The sequence below is a fragment of the Peromyscus maniculatus genome, chromosome X (assembly GCF_049852395.1).
Source record: "Peromyscus maniculatus bairdii isolate BWxNUB_F1_BW_parent chromosome X, HU_Pman_BW_mat_3.1, whole genome shotgun sequence".
Taxonomy (NCBI): domain Eukaryota; kingdom Metazoa; phylum Chordata; class Mammalia; order Rodentia; family Cricetidae; genus Peromyscus; species Peromyscus maniculatus.
Window position 1 is genome coordinate 89,454,566 of NC_134875.1, and position 16,171 is coordinate 89,470,736.

Genomic DNA, 16,171 nt, shown 5'->3' on the forward strand with positions numbered 1-16,171 from the left:
GATAGCCATATCTAAGCTACAGAATTTACGTGCTTTATAAACTCCAAAGAACCACAAGCTATATCAGCCTTCATTCAACATCTTCCACCATTTTCTGTAATAAGACCCAAGATAGTTCCCCTGTCTTTTATTGGCAGTGCAGTAAAGGAAGGGAGGTAGGGAGCAAGATGAGTCAGAAATCTTCCAGACAAGGAGGCAGAACGGGCTGACCCTCCCAGGGGTGTGCCAGAGATAAGGAGCCTAACCATACTTGCTGGTACATGCCTGTAATCTCAGCACTGAGGAGACAAAAGCAAGAGAGCCTTGAAGTTAAGGCCAACCTGGGTTACATGGTCTCAAAGCTCCAATGCTCCAGTGCCAAGAAAGTCTAGGAGTATCACCTGGTTAATACAGGTCCCATAACCACACCAAACAACTGGGTTGTGGGCCTTAGCCTGTACCAGCTGATCTCTCTCTCCAACCCATCCCGAACACATGGCATGAAGTAGCACAAAAAGAACAGATCTGCCAGTTCTACCACACCTGTAACCTCAGGACCTCAGCTGGCTACTCTTGTTTCGGTGGTCTTTAAAAGCATTGCTTCCTATTAAAATGAGGATAATCACATTCCTCCTTCCACTAGATAAAAGATAGAAAGGGAGCCTGGGGACCAGAAACTACAATGAAATACGCAGAAAGAAAGACCGAGTCACAGTGAAGTCTTCCTAAATTTTATTGGCACTGAAATAGAACACAGATTGAGCATAAACCCCTCCAAAACAATTATTTAAAAAACAAAAATACACAAAAAAAAACCTGAATAAAAATTCTAACCTTCTCCCCAGTCTCTGTGGGGGTGGGTTATTGCCCTTAATGCAGCTAGATTGCCCCCACAATTCCAGGTTTGAATTTAGCCAATATAGGGCAGCTCACCGAGTGTCAATATAATTCACAGCAATGCATATGAGATTCCCCAAGGTGAAGTAGAAGGGGCATGGGCTGAGGAAGGCTCTGGGCTAGGGATACTGCATGGAGGGACAATAAAGCCTTTGGGGGACTGAACCCTGGGGAAAAGGCAAACAGGAACAATAAAACCAAATATTAAGTACATTTTAAATGGATTGTATGACCTATAGTGACAGGCAAATCACTAATACTGAAGTCTTCTTACATATTGTTTTTGGCAAAATATCATTTTCTAATATAGTATATACTTCCCAGACATGGGGTTGGGGGTAGTAAAAATAATGAAGCTAAAATAATCCTGTCCCAGGACTAGTATCTCTAATAGTGCATTAGCAAAAAAAAAAAAAAAGTCAAAATCAATATCGAGTTAGATATCACTAGAATATATAATACTGGTAAAAATGAGAAGAGCACACTTGTGACACAGAGGAGGAAGCAGCTGCTCCAACGTAGAGAAAGGGGTGTGGGGGTGTGGGGGACAAGACCAGAATAGCCAGCAGCTTTCCATATGTAGCTCCAAGGGACAGCATGACTAGGGATGAGACCTGGGTTAGAAGGTTGTCAGAAGCAGGGCCCACGCACCACTTTGGACTGGGTAAGATGAGGAAGGATTACCGGGAGACTGAAAGACAAGGGCTACTCTTCCTTGTCATAATGTGTGTCTGTGAAGCAGGAACAGTGGGCTGATTAGCTCTGGGGTCAGGGAAAGAGGAGTTTAGAACTCCTGGCAGGGAAAATACTAACGCCAGGTATAAACATTTCTCCCTTTGTGGCAAGAGCTTCAAAGGCCACTGGCTAGGTTTAGGGGTACTCGTCCTCTCTGTCCTAGCTGGAAGAGATCTGGAGACTGGAGAGGACAGGGACAGATTCGGAGATGGAACCAGGAACATGAACTAACATGGGGGTAGCCCTACCCATGGCCCTAACTTGATAGAAGAAAGGCTCCCGAGATGCACAGTGGCAAGAGGCTTTCCAGGTTGTTAGAATGCACTGTTTCCTTCATCCCTTTATTCCTCCATGATTAGAAACTGGGTCCCTAAACACAGGGACAAGGCTTATTGGGACTGAATTTGTAATCGGCCCAATATGGGAGGTAGAAGAAATCATTGCAAAGCCTAAATAACTCTAAAAGGGATGGACATTTAAGAGGCCAAATCCTAGCTCAGTTGACATACTAAATGATTGAGTCAAGGCCTTAATTCTGTCCCTAAACCACACAACACCCTAACTTTGCGAATCATAGGATTCAGAAGGAAAAGGCAAGGGATGGGAGCTAGCTATCAACCTATTTCACACTTGAGTCCCAGAGGAAAACAGTAAGTGTGGGTGGGGAGTGCTTGTCCAATCAAAAGGAGTGAGCCTCTGAGGTGCGGCAGTATGATCTATTCTAGAAAGCTAGGTTGACTATGACAGAGAAGGAGAAGGAGACTCCATTGGCACCATAGTGGGCCATTTGTTTGCCCAGGGATCTGAGTGGGGAGACTGAAGGGCTAAATTTGGTCCCATGGCTATACTGAATGCTTGGCATGGCTCCAAGGCTTTTCTAGTTAGTGGCTCCAGCACAGTGTTAGTCAGGCAAAACTATAGGAGTGTGGGGACAAGGAAGAAGGAGGAGGGGTGCCTAAAAGCTGAATGCCCACTACATGGACTCAAATTCATCAATACGCTGTTTGGTATTGCCCTGCCGGATCTGGCGCAGCGTCTTGTATTTGTCTCGTCCCAGTCGCATGTTCTCAGCATGGATCATGTCATTGGCAGTCTTCTTGGACTCATCTCGGGCATTGGCCAGCTCTGAAGTAAGGGCCTGTGAGGATGCAAGAGGTCAGGTGTCAATGGCTTCCTCTCATTTCAGTTCCACGTCTTTGATCAGATTTCTTTTCTTTTTTATTTTTTTCTCCTCTTTCCAACCCACATAAACCATATGCACATGCACACTCACGAGCATGCGCCACATACACACAGTGTAGGATGGGTTAATGATGGCTATCTCTTGAGAATAGAACAATCAGAATAATATTCCAAATATTCAAGTAGTAATTTAGTTAGCTAGATATTTTCTGAATATAAGAAGGGAGCAGGAAGTAGAAGGGAGCTAAATGACATGCTCTCGGGTGTGATTAGTAAGAGAAACTGTCTTCCCTTCAAGTTTCCATAGTCCTAGACTCCTATTGATCACTGGCACAGGCTACAGCTTGTACACCCTAGTTCTAAAGGTCATGCGCTATTAAGTCATTACGCGGTCTCCTTGACCTGTTGGCCCTGCCTGGATACCTTAAGATGCTTCTGCACACGCTCATTCTTCTCTGCCTCAGTGGTACGTTCCTCTTCACTGCGGTCCTTGGCCATAGCATCAGCCCGCAGGTCAGCACTGGCCTCTGCCCCATTCTCATCCTGTTCATCCTGTTCATTCTCAGCAGGCTCTGCCACGTGAGGGGTACTCATGGCAGTCTTCAGCTCAGCACGAGTCTTCTCCAAGTCCTCCTGTACCATTTGGGCCTGTGACAGAAACAGAAGGACTGGCAGTCAGATCAGGTAACTGGTGGTAACCTAACCACACCTAGAAAGACATGTCTAGTAAGAGACCAGTTAGAACAAATGGTTTTATTAGCTTGATCCTGAGATTTTTTTTAATTGAAAATAAGTGATTGTATCAACTTCCCACAGGTATTGGGGAATTCTAAAGTATTTGAGAAACCTTTGGGCACCTTCTCCCATAAAAACTGTAAAAAAAAAAAAAAAAAAAAAAAGGTGTTTGTCTAAAAAGTGGGGTTTCTAAATCTAAGTAATGTAAGAATTGGAATATACACATATAGCACACTCTTTCCCACAATGCTTTGCTCGGGATTCTGTGTTTTACCTTTTGCTGCCATTCCACAGCTTCGCTCTCCTTCTTCTTCCGGGCCATCTCCAACTGAGAGATCCGTGATGTCAGCTCTGCCATTTCTGAAGCCTATAAGCACATTAGAAGCCTGTAAGGGCTTGACATTGGGGTTTTCAGAGGCCAGATGCCTGGAACCCCGGTTCCTCTGTGGACCTGGCAGGTAATTGGCTGTTCCATTTCTTGTTGCCCTAGGGACTCTTAACTGAATTACTCCACCCTTTACTTTATACCTTCATGAGTCACAGCTCCCCTCCTGGACTACAGGCCTCCTCAAGGCAGACAATTGGTCATCTCTGCCCCTCTTCTTTCCCTCGTTCCCTCTTAATGTTGCTAAATGTACATGCAGTGAGGCCTCAGCAAAGCTTTGAAGTCAGTGCCTGAAGTAGCAAATGCTTCACTGCTATTTTAGGACTCCACCAAGACTGCTACCAGAACAAATAAATACTAATATCATAAGGCAATTTATACAATGGGAAAAGTTTATAAATCTGCTTATCCCTTGAGCAAATTCCTCATGGCATCTTTTTCCTGAGAGATACTAGCACACCAATACTACAAGGGAAGGGACTATATTAAGGAAATTTGGCGCTAGATGCTTAACTTCCAAGTCACAGAACCCTAGTTTTGTACATGATGTCAGGGAGGGAATCTTTCCGATAGAGACAGAAAGGGTTGGAATCCTTCAACAAACATAGCTGTAACCTTTGACAAGTCTCTCAGCCTCCATCATTCTCAAGTTCCTTGTCTAGTCACATTATTCTGTATGGGGTTTAATTCAATAGGGCTACTGAGGAAAGAAACAGAAGAAAGCAAGGAAAGAAGAAATGTGGCTAAAGCAACATGTGATGGATACTCTTCCTTTTCCTTCCTTAGGTTACGGGATCAGACTACTATTTAAGAAAGTAAATAAGCCGGGCGGTGGTAGCACCCGCCTTTAATCCCAGCACTTGGGAGGCAGAGCCAGGCGGATCTCTGTGAGTTCGAGGCCAGCCTGGTCTACAGAGCGAGCTCCAGGACAGGCACCAGAACTACAAAGAGAAACCCTGTCTTGAAAAAGATTTAAAAAAAAAGCAAGAAAGTAAATAAAATTCAATGACTATGGAAGACTGTGGGTCGTACTAGTGATACTTTAGCTTGCTTTTGAATGAACTCTTGGAGACTTTTGAGATACAAACAAGCTAGAAAGACTCCGATACACAGGCAAAGGAATTTATAAACCCATAGGGGGCCAAACAAGAAAAAACGCAGGCACACAACCCCAGCCCAGGATGTCACTTTACCAGCTGTTCCTGGGTCTTCTTCTGGTCCCGAGAAGCCTGCAGCAGGGCCTCCTTGGCTTCTTCAGCTTCTTGGCGCTCCTTGGCCAGTTTTTCAGCCTCACTCTGGGCCCGTTTCCGTTCCTGCTCAAGTTCTAGGGCCCTGCGGGTCTGTTCTTCCAGTTCTAATAGAAAAGGAGAAAATCGATGGAGGGCTTACAGATGCAGGTCGCCTACTAACTTGCTTCCTGGGGAATTTCCCCTTCAGAACATAGTAGTTCCAAGAACTTTCCTTGATAACTTCCTGATCTACTCCGTGGCCACCCCTGGCCTAAGTCTTGTTCTGCAGTTCGGGGAAAAGGTTCTGGGGAAACTCAGCCTCCACCGTGACTCCAAGCCTCACCTTGCTGAGCCTTCTTAGTCTGCTCCTCGATCTGCTTCAGCTTCTCCATCAGCTCTTCCTTCTCCCGTTCAATCTTCTCCTTCTCTTTCTCTGCAAGCTCACGCTTCTTCTTCTCGTTTTCCAGCAGAGCCCTAGAAAAGCAAAGGAAGGATGTTAGCAGGCTAGCAAGGCTGGATGGAATCTGGAGGAATTCCAGGACCTGCGTCTGTTAGTCCCCACCCTCCCAACATAAGGCAAACTTGAGAACAAGAACACTCTCCATTTCATCCATAATCTAGCCATCACATCATGGCCCTGCATAGATTTCCAAGCTCAGTCCATTTACCTGGAATTGGTGAGACCTAAACGGGAATGCTGGTACTGCAGGCAACGAACTAGATTAGATGACTTTGCTCTTGTTCTCAACCTTCCATCTGGAAAATGATTTACTAACTTTTGCACTCTGCCTTGTAGCTTTATAGCAAGGCGAATTTGCCTTTTGTGCTTCAAGTCTACAGCTAGGGCTAACTTTGCTTGCCTTAAACCCTAGCTTCAGGTTCCCTTTTCCCAGATTTTGTTGCAGACATAGAATATGTATTTGCTTTTTCTGGCCTCGCTATCTATTTAAGGAAGCATTTTTAAAAGACTTTATTAATTTTTATTTTATGTGTGTTTTTCCTGTGTGTATATAAATGCACAACATGCATGCAGTACCCACGGAGTCTAGAAGAAGGTACCAGATCCCCTAGAAGTAGAGTTAGATGGTTGAAAGCTGCTATGTGGGTGCCGGGAACCGAACCTGGGTTTTCTGCAAGAGCAGCAAGTGCTCTTAACTGCTGAGCCACACTCCATCCACTAAGAAGCATACTAAGACCTTGGCTACATGCCTTCACTCTTAGACCTTTCAGAACACTTGGCACACACACTTTTTCATAGTACTTTTCACTATTGCATATGCTAAGCAATTTGTTTATTTTATCTGTCTTCTCCTACTAGAATGATAAGTGATGGTGATGCACGCCTTTAATTCCAGCACTTGGGAGGCAGGGGCAGGCAGATCTCTAAGTTCAAGGCCAGCATGGCCTACACAGTGAGTTCCAGGACCACAGGTGCTACACAGAGAAACACTGTCTTTAAAAAAAAATTCTCCTAAAAGAATGACAGCTTCATAAGATGAGGAATGTTTCACCATTTTTTCACTGCTCAATAAATATTTAAGGGAATGAATGGCATAGCTTTTGTACCTCAAGACTATGTAAGCAACACAGTGTGAGCATATACGTGTATATGTATTTCCTTCATTCTCTTTCTTGCTAGATTGTGAGGTCCTACAGGGTATGTTCTAGTTCCGTCAACTGCTCCCCAAATCTTGGCATTTTTTTCTCTTAATAAATGAGAACTCTGGGCTGTCGAAATAGCTCAGTGATAGAGTACCTGCCTGACATTCACAGGACTTTGAGTCCAAACCTGTGTTGAGGGGGAAAGTCAACCTTAGTTTTGTGTGTGTGTGTGTGTGTGTGTGTGTGTGTGTGTGTGTGTGTGTGTTTGTGTCACAAACAGATACACACAATATACACATGTACACATATATATACTTATATACATATACATACACACACATAATTAAGGTTGACACACAAATATATATCTATATGTATTAGAACCAGGTTCTATGTGAGAAAAAAAATACATGCTCATTTTCATTTTTATTTTCATTATTTAAGACAGGGTCTTACTATTTATTCCTGACTGGCCTTGAACTTGCAGGACCTTTGTGGAAGTGTAAACGTCTATAGCCACTTTGGAAACCAATATGGCGGTTTCTCAGAAAATTGGGAATTGATCTACCTCAAGACCCAGCTATACCACTCTTGGGCAGTATACCCAAAGGATGCTCCATCCTATCACAAGGACACTTGCTTAACAATGTTCATAGCAGCTTTATTCATAATAGCCAGAACCTGGAAACAATGTTGATGTCCCTCAACTAAAGAATGGATAAAGAAAATGTGGTATATTTACCCAATGGAATATGACTTAGCTGTTTAGGAGAGCTCAAGGGGGTATGCTTGGATCTCCCTGGGAAGAGGAAATAGAACAGATTTCTCAGGTAGACTGGGGGTGGGTGAGGAGGCGATGGAGGGGGAGAGTACTGGAAGAGGTTCCTCCCTCCTGTAACCCCTGAAAGCCTACACTTCTGATGCCTGTTTTTAAGAAGTAAAAATGTCTGAGCTGAAACTGAATACATGAGGTTTCCTCCCCTCCACAGCTCACAAGTCCTGGTCTTGGACTGATTTGCTGCCCTAAGCAGTCTAGGAACCTCTTAGCAAGTTCCTTACCACAGCAGTCGTCCTAACTCCAACACTCTAGCACCTACCGCTCCATCTGCTTCTGGTGCTTCTCCTCCCGGGCCTGTGCCTTCATCTGCTGAACCTCAATGGTGTCAGGCTTACGCCGACGCATGTACAGCTCATGATTCCCCATGCACAGGGCCAAGATCCTCTTGTTAATCCGAAGCCGGGGAGCATAGAACACAAAGTCCTGGAGGGAAATCAGCAGTTGAGTCTTTAGGGCTGACAAGATAGCTCACATAAGTCCTCGAGCAAACCCATACATGCACATACATACCAGTAATAAAATAATACATTTTTAAAAATTTGAACTTTTGAGGAAAGGGTGAAAGCGACCTTCTGGCTTCTGTAAAGCTAAAGTCAAAAGTACTGGAAAGACTGTGCAATCCAATCATTTGCATTCCAGTGGGAATACTAGTTACCAGAGTAAGAAAATGATTTTTCCAGAGTCAGTTGTCAACGTACTGGCAGACTAGAGACTAGAACCCATGATTCTTATCTTAGACACTGGTGCTCTTTTCTCCAATTCTGGGTCATGAAATGCAGCCAGGGGTCAGCAAGATGCATGGCTCAGGAAGTAAAGGTGCCTGGACCAAGCCCGACAATAAGTGTTTGATGCCCGAAAACAGCATAGAGAAAGAATACCAATTCTAGCAAGCTGTCCTCTGAACTCCACATGTGCATCATGGAATGCTTATCCTTCCACCCCTCCACACAAAATAAACATGGAAAACTGAAAAAGAAATCTTTTTAATAAAGCACCCCAAAATACTTCATCAGAAGTGTCTTTTTCTGCTACAGTATTTTTTTTTTTTTTTTTTAGTTTTCAAAGTAAGTTTATTATTGATTCCCAGGTGGGAACTTAAGAGGGCCATGACCTCGGGTTAAGCCAATATGGAAGTCAGCCCCATGGTGGGGAAGCAGCCACATGGCGGGGAGAGCTTTACATGAAGTGTGAAAAGGCCCAAAGCCCCAGAGGAAGCACACTTAGTTTCTGGTCAGCATTTGACACAAAACCACTGACAAGAAGAAAAGGGAGGAGTTATGTTTTTCTGCGTCAGGATACAGTAAGATAAGCACATCCAACAGAACCTCATGGCAGCAACCAATAGGAACTAAACTATGGGGTAGGATCTCAGGGAAGGAAAAGTACACTGTCTCAGCAAAGAGATAAGTATTCCTACTACTTCTTTACCTTAGCTTAAGGTGACTGACTGGCCCGCCTGGATCAACTCTTAAGGGAGCAGACAATGTCACGTGTCTCTACCTACACGTCTAACTAGAGTTCTCAAATGAATAAAAAAGGGCCTCCTATAAGATAGGTAATACTCTAGTCAATAGGTACATCATGGGTGTCTAAACCATTTCTATAATCTCTGAAAAGTGTGTTCTAGTTATAAGAAAGCAAGATGTAAGTGCACAAATATCTGAATTTCTTAAATATCAAATATCTTGATTGTTACTTGTTTAAAAAAGCCTTTGATTTCACCTGGCTTTTTATTTTATGGAGAACTACATACATGAACACTTTACCTCCATCATGCCTACCAATTGTGTGCCTCCCCAAAATTCATGATCTCTTTTTAATTATTATCACATACTAAATAAACAAATTAAATGTAATAATAAAAAGGCACATTTTAGAGGATATGGTAATACACATATGTAATTCTAGCACTGAGGGGCTGAAGTCTGAGGGTTACTTTAAGTTATGGCCAGGCTGGACTAGAGTGAAACTTTGTCTTAAAAACTGATGGGTAAAGAAATACGTATAAAGTAAATATTTAATCTTCTTTTATAAAACATTCTACAAGGTAAATTTTGGAATGTCACCTTTGGATTTGAACTTCTGGCTCTGCCTTTTTCCCACAACTAACCATGAGCCAAGTACACGTGAAGAGTCCATTTGGGGGACTCAGGACGGTGGGGTAATGGCAGGGCAGCAGCATGTAAGACTGCCTGTAGCCAGCTCACCTCACTCACAAAGGGGGTTGGATAATAGGAACCAAATAAAGGATAGCGCCTGACATTTCTCAGCATCAACTTCCTCCTACATTTTGCTTTCCATTTGTGCCTTCTTGTTCTGTTGTGTACAAGTTTTACACCACAGAAAATGGAGAGACAGACAAATCCAATAGCGTGTTTGTCCTGAAAATTATGGAAGCCTTGGCCAAAACCCAGCATGCACAGTCAGGAGGAGGAGTCACTCACCGGGGCTTTTTTGTCAATAGGCTTGATGACAAACTTCTTATCGTTGAAGGAGATATTCCTGATTTCGCTCCAAGGGAAGCCAATCTTAGGAGTCAGTCTGTAGAAACACAGGCCGACAACATCGTGACAGAGACAAAGCCAGAAGGAAACGGATCTAATACCTTCTCCAGCACCAGTCCCACTCTATCCCCCACCACAACTTCTCCCTTGAGGAGAAGGAGCTACTGTCAACTCGGCTACTGCGATTCCTTATTGCCCTTTGCTTTGTTCCATTTGGGGTTGGAGCAAATACCTTGTAAGAACCTTCCAGAGGATCTGCAGTACTATTTCACTGGAAACCTTCTCTACAAAATCCTAACTTTGGGAAGAGAGAATGAACTCTAAGATTTGGGCGGTAAATGGAACAATAATCTAATGACCAAGGAGAATGGGGGTGGAAATAAACAAGAAAGACAGCACTACAGCAAGACTTCTAGGCCAAAAGTCAATCATAACATGAGACTTGAACTATAACTTTATGAACCTTCACAAGATAGACTCTAGATCAGCACTGTCCAAAAATTATAAGGGTCACATTTATAAATTTCCTAGTAGCAATAGGAAAATGAATAAAAAGGAAATATGATGACCTAATTGTAAAGGCTTGATTAACTCTATAGATCCTAATACTATCATTTAAGCATATAAATCAACATTTAAAACAACTGAAAAAATGCCTCCATAAGATCCAGCGGTAGGGCATTCTTTTAATTAGTGAGCAAGGATCCACCCCTTTGTGGATGATGCCATCCTTGGGCTGGCGGTCCTGGGTTCTATAAGAAAGCAGGCTGAGCAAGCCATGGGGAGTAAGTCAGTAAGCAAAACTTCTTCATGGCCTTTGCATCAGCTCCTCCTCTGGGTTCCTGCCCTGCTTGAATACCTGCCTTCACTGTTTCGAATGATGAACTGTGAGTCAAATAAACCCTTTCCTCCCCAAGTTGTTTTTGGTCATGGTGTTTCATCAGAAAAATGGCAGCCCTAAACTAAGACAGCTGTGAATTAACTATGTAGCCAAGGCTGGCCTTGAACTCCCGATTCCTGCTGCCTACACTTCCTGAGTGGTAGGATAACAGGCATGCACCACCATCCCCAGCATAATTTAGATAGTAAATGTCTCCCCAAAACTCATTTGCTGAAGGCTAGGTTCCCAGCTAATGGTATTATTAGTAGTGGCAGAAGTTTGTGAATGGGGCCTGGATGGAGGAAGCAGGTTATTGGGGGCATGCCCTCAAAGGAAATATTGGGAGTCCAGTCCCTTCCTCTTTCATTGTCTATTTCTCAGCAACTACATGCTCTCCACAAGGAAATTCTACCTCAGTACAGGCCCAAAGCCACTGCATCAAGTAAATGCAGACTGGAAACTCTAAAAGCACAAGCCAAAATATCTTTGCTCCTTTAAGATGATTTCTCCCAGGAATTCTGTTACAGGTATAGAAAGATGGTTAGTACACGTTTTTTTTTTCTCATAGTAGTTCTTCAAAGTGTGGTATGTAGTTTATATTTATTACACATCTCAGCTGTAATGACATTTCAAATGTTCAATAGTCACATGTGGCTAGCGACTACCATAATAATAGTACAACTCTAGTCAATATAGAATTATGGAAGCTATACAAACATCTTTGCTGGACTTAATTGGGTAGAAAAATAATTGAGGTGGGATTCAAATGGTATAGTTTTTCTCTGTGGTAAGGGATGATACATGTGTTTAATAGTGATCCAAATAACTCATAGAAGTCTGAGGTATACCTGTCATTCTGCTCATAGATGTTGAGTCCCAAGGCATCCACACCCAGCCATAGCTCTGAGCCTTTCTTGTTCTTGATGCTGAAATAGTTCACACCATACATCTCTAGGTCTTGAGCAATCTTGAGATATTCCAGGACAGCATCCTCCCTAGATGATGAAGAACAGGAGACAGGGATTGTCACAAAGTATAGAGCTCCCATATCAGACCGAGCAACATAAAACAGCCAGCTTGATCTGTGTTTCTGACAACGATCTTGCTAGTAGGATTGGGAAATAGAACATAAGCAAATGATGAGTAACAAGAATACACATGATTTTTGTTCAACAAAAACTGCTGCCAGGAACCTAAATAATAAGGAGAGGCTGTCCCTTGTCTTCTGGAGTATTAGCAGAAGCTATGCTCTCTCTGTCTGTCTCTCTGTCTCTGTCTCTGTCTCTCTCTCTCTCTCTCTCTCTCTCTCTGTCTCTCTCTCTCTCTCTCCTTTGTATTGTGACATCCTCTTATAGAAATGCATTCCTAGCAGAATTTAGATGGAGTGCTGATAGTAAAATGAGATTAGTTCTTCAACCTTTAAATTCTTTTACAATATTTAAAGAGCTCCTTTCCAATTTCATTTTAGGGGTGGAATCACTAGGTAGCCCAAAAACTTCCTTGAGATCCTGATTTTCCTTCCTTCTCATTGCTGTCAAAACTGTTTAGTATGTAGAGAGTGATGGAACATGCCTGTAATCCCAGCACCACCTGTAATTCCAGCACTTGGAAGGTAGCGGAAAGAGGATTGGGTGTTCAAGATCAGCCTAAGCTACATGCTGAGAACATTTCTCAAAAACCTTCTGGGGCTGGCAAGATGGCTCAGTTGGTCAGAGCACTGACCAGCAAGTCTGACAATCTGAGTTCAGTTACTGGGACCTACATGGGAGGGTAGAAGAAGAAAACACACTCCCAAAAGTTGCCTCTGACCTGCATATATGCACCCCCAGCATGAAGCTACAGTACATAGGCGTGCACCCCCCATACACACAAGCATGCATGCATGCACTCGCATCCACACATGAGAGAGAGAGCCTGCATGTGTGTGTTACACAAAATATATACAAATATAATAATTTAAAAATCATAACTTAGATCTGAGTTGGTGAGATAGTTCTGTGAGTAAATGTGCTTGACATACAACCTGACCACCTGAACTCAATATTTAAAACCCATGATGGGGAGAGAGCGAACTACTGAAGGTTGTTCTCTGACCTCCAGACACTCACTGTGACACATACCCACATTCACACAACGTGTGTGCATCACGCACACACAGACACCATGCAAAATAATAAACAAAAAAAATGAAGTCCGGATTTGGTAATTAATGATCTTTTCAAGTTACAGTCCTTTGCATTAAAGTTTCGCTCTTATGAATTTTAAAAAAGCTTAAAACTAAATCACATTCTCATAATCATTTAAGTTTACCTTCTATATTGAAGTGCCAAACTCATCCCCATCTCCCGCTCTTAAAATCCACCCATGTCCCTAATCACTTGCCGCTTCTCTGTAGACCCCAGCCTCATTCTCCCTGCAAGGCCAGTGAGGCTCACAGCTGGCAGGGTAGGCTTACCTGAGCATGCCCCGGTGTTCCTCGTGCCACACCTGGATCCGCTCTTCCCACTGGTCCTTGTTGAGCTTGTGCTGCTCCAAGACTCTAGAAAGACAGTGAGTGGTCAGAAAACTACAGACCACAGACAGGAGGCAAGGGAAGCTCACTCAGCTGTCTACAGAGTTGATACAAATGTGAAGGTAGCCCAGTGAGGTATTGCTGGATTCCTACTGAACTCCCACTGGAGCAGCCATAGGAACTTCCTAAAAGAAGAGCTCCATCTGAGACGGGGATTCATCTGTTTGTTTGTTTGTTTGTTCATTCGAAACAGGGTCTCTCTATTATGTAGCTCTGGCTATCCTGAAACTGATTATGTAGACCAGGCTGGCCTCAAACTCAGAGAGCTCCACCTGCCTCTGACTCCTAAGTGTTGGGATTAAAGGCCGGGCCCTCTTTGTTCCTTTAACAACAAAGCTAATAATGTGCTGCATCTTTAACCTCAACAATAATACATCAGGTGCCGGGCGCGGTGGCGCACGCCTGTAGTCCCAGCTACTCGGGAGGCTGAGACAGGAGGATCGCTTGAGTCCAGGAGTTCTGGGCTGTAGTGCGCTATGCCGATCGGGTGTCCGCACTAAGTTCGGCATCAATATGGTGACCTCCCGGGAGCGGGGGACCACCAGGTTGCCTAAGGAGGGGTGAACCGGCCCAGGTCGGAAACAATAATACATCAGGAGTCTGTGTTGAGGGGCTAACAGTAGAGATAGGCAGGAATATTCTCTCCTACAACCCCTTGGGGCCAACAGCTGGTGTTTATAAAACAGCTTTGGATACAGGGGAGGGATGTAGTCTCAAACTACTCTGAAGGAAACCAATAGACCTGATCCATAATCCTACCAGACTGTTAAACAGGACCTGCTGTAAATATGCCATCATGGGACATCATGGCACTGACCACAAGTTTCCTAGGGCACAATGACTATCCCTAATATCGTCTAATGGCATGTGTACAGGTCACAGCTCCAATTCCACTCGGGACCCCAGAATCAGGCTTGCTTAGCTTCTCTTCTCCTGCTCTAATCCAAAAGCCTATGGAAATTAATGGCCATCTGATGCAAAATGAAACAAAACCTTCAAGGTTAAAAAAAGAATCAAGACACTGGGGGTTCAGGTCGGTTCTGCCTCAAATGTGGGAGATGAGGCAAATCAGAGCGAGTACGTCTGTATCTCTCTTTCTTGAGCCAGAAAATAAGGAAACCACTTGCCTTGTTTATTTGGCACTGTCATGATGCTAAAACAAATATATTAAGTGTTTAAGAGCTTTCTCCTTTGAAGTTTACAAAATCAGAAAACTAAGTAGAATGGAACCCGTGGCTTGCATAATTTTCTCCCTCTCTCTCCTGTGAATTTCTAAAATAAAATCTCATCAGTGGAAAAGAAATGGAAACGGGGGAGGACAAAACAAATCAACTCATCTTTGGTTCTACGTAAGCACCTATCTCCAGGGTAATGAAGCTTTGAAATCAGGGACAGAAAGGGGAAAACCGCTTCTTGAGGACCGGAAATACAATAGGCTATAATACTATATGCAAATGTGCCTCTCTGAGCAGCACAGCAGTCTTTAGAGAAAACCTAGTAGAAAGAAACTTATCTGGCAACCCACACAAATTGGGGATTGGGGATTAGCCAGCTTTTGGCGGCCACCCACTACCCACTTTAACCAGGTCAAAGGAGACCAAGGCACCAGCTCACCTCTGGGGCAGCAACTTATCTCCAGCCAGGTAGCCAGACTTGTGCACTTCCTTGTTGAAGTCGCCATACTTCGACTGGACGGCATAGGAGGCCAACAGCACCGCAGTTTCCGGTGGGCAATAAATGTCATCATTGAGAATGCCCTCCTTCACTTGCAGAAAGAACAGGCGCTGGGTGATATCCTGGATCAGTTCCTCAGACACATCCTCTGGGTAGAACTTGGCCCGGAACTTGAAGAGCAGCGGACTCTCCTTCCGCACATCCTGTGCAGTCACCTAGGAGGAACAAGGAGATTAGGTAGGCTCTCAAACTATGGATTGTGGTGATGGGAGAGTGTCTGTAAGGTACTGGGAAAGCACTGAGATTTTAAGTTCAGGTAATCTCCCAAGGCAGGGAGGCCAGTCTCCTTGTAATTTAAAACAAAACTAATTACTTTCACTGGGGAATCTTATATACATTTCTTCCTCTTGGAAATTTTCTTCTTAAAATTTCTAATACACACTGATGACAGAAACCACCATTACCTGACAATAGAGCTTAATGATTTCAAATTCTGAGGGTATATTTAAGAATACCCCTCTTTTTAAAGCTTTTTTTTTTTTTTGGTAAACCTTACTGTATTTTATATTTTTTTCTGTTTGTGAGTGCTGTCAAGTGCGTGCATGCACCTATGTTGGCCAGAAGAGGGCATTATATCCCCTAGAAGTGTAGTTACAGGCATGTGTGAGCTGCTATGTCAGCACTGGGAACTGAACCCAGATCCTCTGGAAAACAGTCAGTGCTCTTAACAGCTGAGGCATCCATCTCTCCTGCCCCTAAAGCTCCTCTTGGAAGTCTTCTCCTATGTTATAAACTATTGGAGAAGAGCAAATCTGGTTGAAGCCACAGAATTGTCTAGGTTAGACCATTATCAGATGACCTTCTAAAGCCTGGAAATGGCTCCTAATTTGCCCAGCAAAATGGCCACTGTTGGGGCCCGCAGCATGACTCAGAAGGTAAAGGCACTTGCTTCCAAAGCT

The 16,171-nt window shown here is 43.6% G+C and overlaps 1 protein-coding gene across 1 annotated transcript in view; it reads right to left on the minus strand.

Annotated features, from left to right (window-relative positions):
* Positions 1 to 694: 694 nt before the first annotated feature.
* The window catches only part of Msn (moesin), a 74,653-nt gene continuing 59,176 nt past the window's right edge, over positions 695 to 16,171 (minus strand). Inside the window, exons 4-13 of the mRNA XM_006981183.3 lie at positions 15,153 to 15,427; positions 13,422 to 13,505; positions 11,815 to 11,961; positions 10,027 to 10,123; positions 7,842 to 8,005; positions 5,486 to 5,616; positions 5,107 to 5,267; positions 3,803 to 3,895; positions 3,217 to 3,441; positions 695 to 2,749 (exon numbers count right to left, since the gene is read on the minus strand). Of these exons, the coding sequence (XP_006981245.1) occupies positions 2,585 to 2,749; positions 3,217 to 3,441; positions 3,803 to 3,895; positions 5,107 to 5,267; positions 5,486 to 5,616; positions 7,842 to 8,005; positions 10,027 to 10,123; positions 11,815 to 11,961; positions 13,422 to 13,505; positions 15,153 to 15,427 (1,542 nt within the window). The 3' untranslated portion in view covers positions 695 to 2,584. The remainder of the gene's footprint in view (positions 2,750 to 3,216; positions 3,442 to 3,802; positions 3,896 to 5,106; positions 5,268 to 5,485; positions 5,617 to 7,841; positions 8,006 to 10,026; positions 10,124 to 11,814; positions 11,962 to 13,421; positions 13,506 to 15,152; positions 15,428 to 16,171) is intronic.